The 12,725-nt window shown below is 45.2% G+C and overlaps 1 protein-coding gene across 2 annotated transcripts in view; it reads left to right on the forward strand.

The window, feature by feature from the left end:
• Positions 1–12,725, forward strand: part of LOC148508325 (T-kininogen 2-like) — a 59,616-nt gene that overhangs the window by 31,423 nt on the left and 15,468 nt on the right. For both annotated transcript variants that reach the window (XM_088444770.1, XM_088444771.1), the window contains 2 exons: positions 8,757–8,932; positions 11,150–11,260. In XM_088444770.1, coding sequence (XP_088300896.1) covers positions 8,757–8,932; positions 11,150–11,260 — 287 coding nt within the window. The remainder of the gene's footprint in view (positions 1–8,756; positions 8,933–11,149; positions 11,261–12,725) is intronic.

The raw sequence follows: 12,725 nt of genomic DNA on the forward strand, positions 1-12,725 counted from the left end.
CGCACTTGCAGACGGCGTGCAAATGGTGGAAAGAGCCACTCTTCCCGTCCAGTGTTGGGAAGGTCAGGGATCGCAACCGCCGCCACACTTGGACTCTTCTTGGGGATTTGTGATATCTTCTTAGAACGCACAGTTCTTTGCTGTGCTTTTGCCAGCTTAACTTGTTTGATTTTTGTAGTGGGAGGAGGGCTTCCATCGTCATGTGAAGCTGAACCACTAGTCATGAACATAGGGAAAGACTTTAGCCAGTCCTTGCCACTCCATGTCGTAAATGGCATATTGGCAAGTTTACGTTTCTCCTCAGATGATTTAAATGTATTTTTTAAGGTCATTTTCATGAACTTTGTCATTTGGGATTTTATATGCCCTCTACTATGACATTGGGCATCGGCCTTGGCAAACGACGTTGATGGCATTTTATCATCTATGTCATGACTAGTGGCAGCAGCTTCAGTACTAGGAGGAAGTGGTTCTTGATCTTTCCCTATTTTATTTCTATCGGACAAATTTTTGTCCTCCATTTATGTGATATTGATATATACATGCGGCTAAGGCGCACACAAACACAGAAAAATAAGTTTTTATTATTTTTGGGATGGAGCGCACTTTGGGGGTTACACCACCCTTCAACAGACGAGCCAGCCGGCCCTTTAGTTATGACACAGGTGCACGCTTGGCACTGCTACTTTGTTGATGCACGTGTGGCAAATTCATAATTCACAAACACAGAAAAAAAGAATTTTTTTTTTGCCCTTGGGGGGAGCACCCCTGGTAAACAGATCACCCACTTGACAACACTACAGCACCCCTTTAGGACAACAGCCTTTATGGGACACTGCACAACACAGCCCAGCCAGCCCCTATGGACTTTGGAGTGGACACAGCCCCTATGGACAACTGACTGCACAACACAGCCCAGCCAGCCCCTATGGACAACAGCAGCACAACACAGCCCAGCCAGCCCCTATGGACAACAGCAGCACAACACAGCCCAGTCAGCCCTAACTCCCACCTTCCCTCTTCACTGTCCACAGCCGGAGTGAAAAATAGCACCGACGCAGGGACCTTTTATAGAATCCAAAACCCACAAGATCCAACAGCGGGATGATGACGTTTTGCCTCGATTTCAGATCCGAGTCAGGCGGGAAATCCGAACCCGCTCATCCCTAATATATATATATATATTAGGGGTGTGCACCGGCCACTTTTCGTGTTTTGTGTTTTGGTTTTGGATCTGGATCTTTCTTCGTGTTTTGGATCTGGATTGGTTTTGCCAAAACCACCCTTCCGTGTTTTGGGTTCTGGGTTTTGTGTTTTGGATCTGTATTTTTTTGAAAAAAAGCATAAAAACAGCTAAAATCACAGAATTTGTAGGTTTTTCTGCTCCTATGCTATTATTAACCTCAATAACCTTAATTTCCACTCATTTCCAGTCTATTCTGAACACCTCACACCTCACAATAGTGTTTTTATGTCCAAAAGGTTGCACCGAGGTAGCTGGATGACTATGCTAAGCGACACGAGTGGGCGGCACAAACACGTGACCCATCTAGGAGTGACACTGCAGTGGCAGACAGGATGGCAGTTAGAAAAACTAGGCCCCAAACTGTACATAATGCAAAGAAAAAAAGAGGTGCAAGATGGAATTGTCCTTGGGCCCTCCCACCCACCCTTATGTTGTATAAACAGGACATGCACACTTTAACAAATCAATCATTTCAGCGCCAGGGTCTGCCACACAACTGTGGCTGAAATGATTGGTTCGTTTGGGCCCCCACAAAACAAGCTGGCAATTAATGTGTCCCTGCACAAACTGGCTCTACGGAGGCAAGATGTCATCCTCATCCTCCTCATCCACCGATTCCTCACCCTCTTCAGTGTGTACATCCTCATCCTCACAAAGTATTAACTCGTCCCCACTTGAATCCACCACCACAGGTCCCTCTGTACGTTCTGGAGGCTGGTCTCCCTGGAAGAGCTGATAATTCATTTTGATGAACATCATCTTCTCCACATTCTGTGGAAGCAACCTCCTACGCCTTTCGCTGACAAGGTTCCCGGCTGCACTAAACACTCTTTCGGAGTACACACTGGAGGGGGGGCAACTCAGGTAAAATAGAGCCAGTTTGTACAGGGGCCTCCAAATTGCCTCTTTTTCCTGCCAGTACAGGTATGGACTGTCTGACATGCCTACTTGGATGCTGTCACCGATGTAATCCTCCACCATTCTGTCAATGGTGACAGTATCATATGCAGTGACAGTAGACATGTCAGAAATTGTTGCCAGGTCCTTCAGTCCGGACCAGATGTCCAAACTTGGTCCTGCCTGCCCTGCATCACCGCCAGCGGGTTGCTTAGGATACCTAAGTTTTTTCCTGGCAGCCCCAGTTGCGGGAGAAAATGAAGAAGGAGCCGTTGACGTGTCACGTTCCGCTTCAGCTGACAGTGTGTTCACCAGCAGGTCTTTGCACCTCTGCAGGCTTGTGTCGGCCGGAAAGAGAGACACCACATAGGCTTTAAACCTAGGATCGAGCACGGTGGCCAAAATGTAGTGGTCTGATTTCAACAGATTGACCACCCTGGAATCCTGGCAAAGCGAATGAAGGGCTTCATCCACAAGTCCCACATGCCGAGCGGAATCGCTCCGTCTTAGCTCCTCCTTCACTTTCTCCAGCTGCTTCTGCAAAAGCCTGATGAGGGGAATGACCTGACTCAAGCTGGCAGTGTCTGAACTGACTTCACGTGTGGCAAGTTCGAAGGGCTGAAGAACCTTGCACAACACGGAAATCATTCTCCACTGCGCTTGAGTCAGGTGCATACCCCCTCCTTTGCCTATGTCATAGGTGGATGTATAGGCTTGTATGGCCTTTTGCTGCTCCTCCATCCTCTGAAGCATATAGAGGGTTGAGTTCCACCGCGTCACAACCTCTTGCTTCAGGTGATGGCGGGGCAGGTTCAAGAGTGTTTGCTGGCGCTCCAGTCTTCGGCACGCAGTCGCTGAATGGCGAAAGTGGCCAGAAATTTTTCGGGCCACCCAAAGCGTCTCCTGCACGCCCCTGTCGCTTTTCAGAAAATTCTGCACCACCAAGTTTATTGTGTGAGCAAAACATGGGACGTGCTGGAATTTGCCCAGATGTAATGCCCGCACAATATTGGTGGCGTTGTCAGATATCACAAATCCCCAGGAGAGTCTAAGTGGGGTAAGCCACTGGGCGATGATTTCCCTCAGTTTCTCTAAGAGGTTGTCGGCGGTGTGCCTCTTACTGAAACCGGTGATACACAGCGTAGCCTGCCTTGTAACGAGCTGGCGTTTCTGAGATGCTGCTACTGGTGACGCTGCTGCTGTTGCTGCGTAAGGTGATACATCTACCCAGTGGGCTGTCACAGTCATATAGTCCTTAGTCTGCCCTGTTCCACTTGTCCACATGTCCGTGGTTAAGTGGACATTGTGTACAACGGCATTTTTCAGGACACTGAGGACACTTTTTCTGACGTTTCTGTACAGTCTCGGTATCGCCTGCCTAGTGAAGTGGAATCTAGACGGGATTTGGAACCGGGGACACACTACCTCCATCAATTGTCTAAATCCCACTGCACTAATGGCGGATACCGGACGCACGTCTAACACCAACATAGCAGTCAAGGCCTCAGTTATACGTTTTGCTTCAGGATGACTGCTGTCGTACTTCATCCTCCTCGCTAAGGACTGTTGGAGGGTCAATTGTTTAGTAAAAGTAGTGGTGTTCCTACTTCCTCTCTGGGATGATGAACGACTCCCAGCAGCAGCAGCAACAGCAGCAGCGGCAGCAGTAGGCGTAGCAATGCAGGATCCTCCGGAGGAATCCCGGATAGGAGAGTCAGTCATGCCAGTGATATGGCCTGCAGGACTACTTCCGATCCTGACTAAGGAGGAAATTGACGAGGAGGGAGTTGACGGTGTGGTTTGCAGGCGCTTGGATACAACAGGACAACGGGATTTAGGTGTCCCTGGACTGCTTACGGTCTGAGCCAAAGTTTCTGAACTTGACAGTAACTTTTTATGAACGCGCTGCAGGTGCCGTATAAGGGAGGATGTTCCTAGGTGGTTGACGTCCCTACCCCTACTTATTTCACCTTTACATATGGTACATATGGCAAGACAGTTGTTGTCCGGATTTGGATAGAAATATTGCCAGACCAAAGAGGTGGAATGTTTGGTCTTCTGCCCAGGCATGACCGTGATGGGCTTTTTCATCCCACGGACAACAACTGTCTCCCCCGGAGCCTGATTTAAACAAACCACATCACCATCAGAATCCTCCTCGCCAACTTCCTCCTCAGCGCCAGCTACACCAGTATCCTCATCCTGTTGTACTTCAACAGTGACATCTTCAATTTGCATATCAGCAAGTGGACTGTGGGTGCTCCTTTCAGCACTTGCAGGGGGCGTGCAAATGGTGGAAAGAGCCACCTCTTCCCGTCCAGTGCTGGGAAGGTCAGGCATCGCAACCACCACCACACTTGGACTCTCCTTGGGGATTTGTGATATCTTCTTAGAAAGCACAGTTCTTCGCTGTGCTTTTGCCAGCTTAACTCTTTTGATTTTTTTAGTGGGAGGAGTGCTTCCATCGTCATGTGAAGCTGAACCACTAGTCATGAACATACTAGGGATCGACCTTAGCCGTTCCTTGCCACTCCGTGTCGTAAATGGCATATTGGCAAGTTTACGTTTCTCTTCAGCTGATTTAAATGTCTTTTTCAAGGTCATTTTCCTGAACTTTGCCATTTGGGATTGTATGTGCCCTCTACTATGACATTGGGCATCGGCCTTGGCAGACGACGTTGATGGCATGTTATCGTCTATGTCATGACTAGTGGCAGCAGCTTCAGCACTAGGAGGAAGTGGTTCTTGATCTTTCTCTATTTTATTTTTATCGGAGAAAGTTTGGTCCTCCATTTATGTTATATCGATTTGATATATACGTGCGGCTAAACACAGAAAATAATTTTTTTTTTGGTTTGGACTGGAGTGTACTTTGTGGGTTACAGCACCCTTTAACGGTCAAGCCAGCCGTCCCTTTACTTATGACACAGGCGCACTCTTGGCACTACTTTGTTGATGCACGTGCGGCTACTGCGCACACAATTCACAAACACAGAAAATATTTTTTTTTTGGTTTGGACTGGAGTGTACTTTGGGGGTTACAGCACCCTTTAATGGTCAAGCCAGCCGGCCCTTTACTTATGACACAGGCGCACGCTTGGCACTACTTTGTTGATGCACGTGCGGCTACTGCGCACACAATTCACAAACACAGAAAATAATTTTTTTTTGGTTTGGACTGGAGTGTACTTTCGGGGGTTACAGCACCCTTTAACGGTCAAGCCAGCCGGCCCTTTACTTATGACACAGGCGCACGCTTGGCACTACTTTGTTGATGCACGTGCGGCTACTGCGCACACAATTCACAAACACAGAAAATAATTTTTTTTTGGTTTGGACTGGAGTGTACTTTCGGGGGTTACAGCACCCTTTAACGGTCAAGCCAGCCGGCCCTTTACTTATGACACAGGCGCACTCTTGGCACTACTTTGTTGATGCACGTGCGGCTACTGCGCACACAATTCACAAACACAGAAAATAATTTTTTTTTAGGTTTGGACTGGAGTGTACTTTCGGGGGTTACAGCACCCTTAACGGTCAAGCCAGCCGGCCCTTTACTTATGACACAGGCGCACGCTTGGCACTACTTTGTTGATGCACGTGCGGCTACTGCGCACACAATTCACAAACACAGAAAATAATTTTTTTTTGGTTTGGACTGGAGTGTACTTTCGGAGGTTACAGCACCCTTTAACGGTCAAGCCAGCCGGCCCTTTACTTATGACACAGGCGCACGCTTGGCACTACTTTGTTGATGCACGTGCGGCTACTGCGCACACAATTCACAAACACAGAAAATAATTTTTTTTTAGGTTTGGACTGGAGTGTACTTTCGGGGGTTACAGCACCCTTAACGGTCAAGCCAGCCGGCCCTTTACTTATGACACAGGCGCACGCTTGGCACTACTTTGTTGATGCACGTGCGGCTACTGCGCACACAATTCACAAACACAGAAAATAATTTTTTTTTTGGTTTGGACTGGAGTGTACTTTCGGGGGTTACAGCACCCTTAACGGTCAAGCCAGCCGGCCCTTTACTTATGACACAGGCGCACGCTTGGCACTACTTTGTTGATGCACGTGCGGCTACTGCGCACACAATTCACAAACACAGAAAATAATTTTTTTTTTGGTTTGGACTGGAGTGTACTTTCGGGGGTTACAGCACCCTTAACGGTCAAGCCAGCCGGCCCTTTACTTATGACACAGGCGCACGTTTGGCACTACTTTGTTGATGCACGTGCGGCTACTGCGCACACAATTCACAAACACAGAAAATAATTTTTTTTTTGGTTTGGACTGGAGTGTACTTTCGGGGGTTACAGCACCCTTAACGGTCAAGCCAGCCGGCCCTTTACTTATGACACAGGCGCACGTTTGGCACTACTTTGTTGATGCACGTGCGGCTACTGCGCACACAATTCACAAACACAGAAAATAATTTTTTTTTTGGTTTGGACTGGAGTGTACTTTCGGGGGTTACAGCACCCTTAACGGTCAAGCCAGCCGGCCCTTTACTTATGACACAGGCGCACGCTTGGCACTACTTTGTTGATGCACGTGCGGCTACTGCGCACACAATTCACAAACACAGAAAATAATTTTTTTTTTGGTTTGGACTGGAGTGTACTTTCGGGGGTTACAGCACCCTTAACGGTCAAGCCAGCCGGCCCTTTACTTATGACACAGGCGCACGCTTGGCACTACTTTGTTGATGCACGTGCGGCTACTGCGCACACAATTCACAAACACAGAAAATAATTTTTTTTTGGTTTGGACTGGAGTGTACTTTCGGGGGTTACAGCACCCTTTAACGGTCAAGCCAGCCGGCCCTTTACTTATGACACAGGCGCACGCTTGGCACTACTTTGTTGATGCACGTGCGGCTACTGCGCACACAATTCACAAACACAGAAAATATATTATTTTTTTAGCACTTGGGGGGAGCACCCCTGATGGACAGAGCACCCCCTGGACAACACTACAGCACCCCTTTAGGACTGGGACACTGCACAGGACTTTGGAGTGGACACAGCCCCTATGGAGAACTGACTGCACAACACAGTCCAGCCAGCCCCTATGGACTTTGAAGTAGTGGACACAGCCCCTATTAACAACAGCAGCACAGCACAACACAGCCAGCCCCTATGGACTTTGAAGTAGTGGACAACAGCAGCACTACACTACACTACACTACACAGCACTAACTCCCACCCTCCCTCTTCACTGTCCACAGCCGAGTGAGAAAATGGCGCCGACGCGGGTACCTTATATAGGATCCAAAACCCGCGAGACTCGGAAGGCGGGATGATGACGTTTTGCCTCGATGTCAGATCCGAGTCAGGCGGGAAAAGTCGAGCCTGACTCGGATCGGACTCGGATCGGGGGGGCTCGGGGGGGTTCGGATTTCAGAAATCCGAACCCGCTCACCCCTAATATATATATATATACACTGTATATTTATTACACACACATATATCCATAGTATGGCAAAATAAGCCAAAATTAGGGCACTCATCACTTTAAAAAGAAAAAGCTAAAAAAAATGTATTAATCCAACATCACCAACATCAACTTTTCGGCCTCGAAGGGTCTTTGTCATGACCAGTCACAAGGAGACATCAGAGAATGAGCTTTTTCTTTTCAAAGTGGTGAGTGCCTTCATTTTAGCTTATTTAGCCATAATTTGGATATTATTTTGAATTACGACTGTTTTTTCCTTAGTGGTACACCCCCTAAATCGACTTAATTTGGATGTGAGTGTGGATTTCATTTGCAAAATATATATTCACATATTTATATATACATATGTAGTGATTACACTTACGTGCTATAGCGTATCCTGTACCCCAACATTACAGTGGAAGACCCACTTTTGCAAAATAATGGGGTCCTGGGGGATGCGTTCTGCAACCAATGACAGCTGAGATGCACAGCAGACAATAGCATATGGCAGTTAGGCTGTTTTAGCGGTGCGCCGCTCCCTGCCCGATTTTAAAAGGGCAAAATGCGCCCTTCCGTGTTAGCGGCGCCCCGCTAAAACAGCCTGCCCTGTGCCTTCCCCACCTGTTGGCCGCAGTATCCCACGTGTGGGAAAAGTTGCAGTGACCATCACCTCCGGGTGAAAGTACACCACGCTCGTACGCACTGCATCTATTCACAAAGCGAATAAGACGCATTTGAAGGTAAAAAGTCACACAAAAAGATGTTCGGTGTGACTAGAAGGACTGTTCAACTTATAAGGAAGTAAGATGTATGTGGACACATCTGTACATTTCCACTGATTTTTGAACACTTTCTGTCAAATATTATAACCTTATTTTCTTTTACATTTTTCTGATTATCTATATTAGAGTTTCCCAAACCCTGCCATTGCAGTGCAGGTTTTAAGGATATCCATGCTTGATCACAGGTGATTTAATTAGTACCTCAGTCAACTTAATTTAACCATCTGAACTCAAGCATGGATATACTTAAAACTGGACTGTAATGGTGGAGTTTGGGAAACTGATCTATATGGATGATATTATATGTAGTAATTTTAAAAGCCGCTGTTGATGCAAGATGTACCTATATGGAACTGATTAATAAACTTGCCATACTTTGTTCTTAGTTGTAGAGCCTACTGTGACCGTTGCTCTTCAAAATTGCCTGGGATGTTTTCAACCAATAGACACCAACAGCAAGGAGCTGACACCATTAGTGCAAGCTGCAATTGAAAAAATGAACAGAGAGGGAAACCACCCATTCCATTTTGACCTAGAGGAAATTGTGACGGCCGAACGTCAGGTCAGAAATATTTTTTCTGTGCTGTGTTTTGTATAAATATTTTTGTTAACAGTTATTGTGAATAGGATCTTCCAGCCCATCTCCCGTACCCCAGAAGTAATTGAAATGCCAAGGCTAATGATTCCAAAAGTGGTACAGGGAAATGAGAGCACATATTATTATTATTATTATTATTATTATTATTATTATTATCCTTTATTTATATGGCGCCACAAGAGTTCCGCAGCGCCTTACACAGTACATAAACTAATAAGCACACAAGAAAACAGATATTAACAGTACAAACAATGCAGGACAGATACATGATTTGTACATTGATGCATAACACTTAGATAAGCAGCATGGTGTCTGTAACCAAGGGTTGGGTGCTGTTGTAAATTAGAGTATAATTAAGTGAAGGAGAAGCACAAGAGGGAAGAGGGCCCTGCTCGTGAGAGCTTACATTCTAAAGGGGAGGGGGCAGACAAACATGGGTGACACAGATTGGCTGGATACAAGGGTTACAGTAGTCTAACATGGAAAGGTTAGTCTAAACTTAGGGCAAAAAAAAAAATATGAGTACAGCAAAATTGCACCAAGCCTCATGATTAGGTGGCCACAGCCAAGGAACATTTGAGAGGTCATCTTGCTGCGTGGTTTGGTAAGGTATAGTTGGAGTGGATAAGCATTTTGCATGGGGAGATCACGAGGGATGCAGGCAGCATTGGAGATCCAGGTGCAGGCACAATCCATAGGCATGTTGGAAGTGTGGTGGTAGATAAAAACTGTCCTTAATAGCAGGATTTGCTGATCTGTTAAATTCTCCTTCTGTTCTCTTCCTGTTTAACTACTGAATAACTCCAGCTTTAACTTAAATATTCTATTGACACTTTAAACTATGCACTTCAAACCTAGGCACTGATGTTATAGCAGCCCCGGCTATGGCATCCTAGTATATAAATCTTGTCTTTGTATTAATAAACTGCTTAATAACCCTTGTTTAGATAATAAATATGATTGGAGTAATTCTGATTTTATACGATGGTTAGCTAATACTAAATTCTTACAATGGAAGATAAAGGTCTAGAACAGGGGTTCCCAACCACGGTCCTCAAGGCACACTAACAGTCCAGGTTTTAAGGATAGCCATACTTGAGCACAAGTGTGTTAATTAGTACTGCAGTTATTTTGATTTAACCACCTGTGCTCAGGCATGGATATCACTAAAACCTGGACTGTTAGTGTGCTTTGAGGACCGAGGTTGGGAAACACTGGTCTAGAATCTATCAGATGTATGTTTGACTTATGCTGGCCATACAAGCTACAATTATTGGGGTGATCTGCTCGATATCCGCGGATCGCCCCGATAATTGTAGCGTGTGTGCGAGCAACCGAGGGTTAAATATCGCTCGGTCGGGTATGCCGGATTGTCCAGCATGCCCATCTGATGCAATATTTACGAGTTAAAATGACGGCCGCATCGGGCAGTGTATGCCCAGCCACGACCGACAGACACACATTTCCTGTGTTCCTTCCCATGGAAGGTACAGGGAAATGTCTACTCCCCAGGTGGCAGAGCACAGATGTCGGGGCTAATACACTGTGAGATGTCTCACAGTGTATGCCGCGGACATCTGCGGGCTGGCAGGCTGCCAGATAAAAATGTCTGTCGGTCTGACAGGCATTTTATCTGGACGTGTATGCCCAGCTTTAGGGGGAGTACTGCTGTCATTTCATTAATTAATGGATGTATATCTCTTACCAAACTCTCATTTCTTTATGTTCTTGCTATTGAGATGTTTTGTAACAACTTTTTATATCACAATAGATTCATTTGTCTTTCCTCAGATGTGCTAGAGACATTATTATCCTTTCTCAAAACTAACAGATATAACTTTAGATATTTATATGGGATCTTTACAGGTTAGATAGTGATTTTCTCTGGAATTCAGTGTGACATTTACATTGGTTCATAAACTAATTCTACATCAATGTCTCTCATCCACACCCGCATTTGTGGTAAGAGTAAAGAGTGAACTTTTTAACATTACTTCTATTGATATATAAAAGAATGTTCTAATGTTTTCTAAGAGAGGCCACTTTTTAAATGCCTTGGCAACGAATATCCAGACAGGGATTCTGAAGGTTTTTCAGGTGATGGACTGGTTCCAGTTTAATCTGCTTGACCCTTCAGTTTTAGAGGAAAAGATTCTTATCTTATTTTTGTGCCTGATTTAGGTGGTCAGTGGGTGGAACTACATTCTGTCATTCGAAGTCAGACAAACCAACTGCTTGAAACATTTATATCCTAATTTCACTAAAGAAGAATGCAAACTTGATATAAATGGGGTGAGTCTTCCCAACTATTCTTATTAAGTGTCACAGATTTACCGTTATTGCCCATGTTCTGCTCATCCCATGAGCCGTGCAAATTTTATGTATCTTTAAAGAAAATTCCAACCACGATTCTGTCCTAATATTTAAATACTATCTATTTACTAAGCCTTGGATGGAGATAAAGTGAAGGGAGATAAAGTACCAGCCAATAAGCTCCTAAATGCCATGTCACAAGCTGTGTTTGAAAAATGACAGTTAGGAGCTGATTGGTTGGGACTTTATCTCTGTTCACTTTATCTCCAGCCAAGGCTTAGTAAATAGACCCCTATGTTATTCTTTTAGTGTTACCTTTGTTTTGGATACAATTGGCAGCATATATTGCGGTTAGAAGATTAGTGGATGTTATTTTGTGCATTGGCTTGCATAGCAACAGATCCAACTAAGCTACATATAACAGGTCACTTAATACTCATAAGGACCATTGGAAGTGGTCCTGTTATATCGGCATGCACAGAACATCTTCAAAGCAGGTTCACAGTTCAGTCATGGAAGCATGTGCTGTGCTATAGCAGTGGCGAAACTCCCGGAGACAATGGAGTCATTTGCCGCCGGGCGCAATACTATACCGATGTTTTTGTAAGTGGAGGATATTTTTCTTCAAAAATCCTTACTGCGTTTCTGATGCACATACAGTTGCAATACTAATACCCAAAATATAAGAAGACAACTGTAAAGCACTTGTTAATCTGGGTGGAGTTTGGGAGGTAATCAATCTTCAATGCAAACAGTGTTGTGGTAATGTAAAGGGAGTGTCATGGGCATGCTTGTGCATGCAGGTTAGTTCTCTCTTACAGTACAGCCATGGCCAAAAGTATTGGTTTTCCCAAAGTCTGCTGCTTCAGTTTTTTATGATGGCAATTTGTATATACTCCAGAATGTCATGAAGAATGATCAGATGAATTGCTAAGTCCCTCTTCACCATGACAATGAACTTAATCCCAAAAACAACATTTCCACTGCATTTCAGCCCTGCCACAAAAGGACCAGCTGACATGTCAGTGATTCTCTCCTTAATACAGGTGAGAGTGTTGACGAGGACAAGGCTGGAGATCACTCTGTCATGCTGATTGAGTTAGAATAACAGACATCAAGCTTTAAAAGGAGGGTGGAGCTTGAAATCATTGTTATTCCTCTGTTAACCATTGTTACCTGGAAGAAAATCAAAAACTTCAAGGAGAAAGGTTCAATAGTTGTGAAGAAGGCTTCAGGGCACCCAAAAACATCCAGCAAGTGCCAGGAGCATCTCCTAAAGTTGATTCAGCTATGGATTTGGGGCACCACCAGTGCAGAGCTTGCTCTGGAATGGTAGCAGGCAGGTGTGAGTGCATCTTCACACACAGTGAGGCGAAGACTTTGGAGAATGGCCTGGTGTCAAAAAGGGCAGCAAAGAAGCCACTTCTCTCCAGGAAAAACATAA

The sequence above is a fragment of the Taudactylus pleione genome, unplaced genomic scaffold (assembly GCF_031769625.1).
Source record: "Taudactylus pleione unplaced genomic scaffold, aTauple2 ptg000372l, whole genome shotgun sequence".
In the NCBI taxonomy this organism is placed as follows: domain Eukaryota; kingdom Metazoa; phylum Chordata; class Amphibia; order Anura; family Myobatrachidae; genus Taudactylus; species Taudactylus pleione.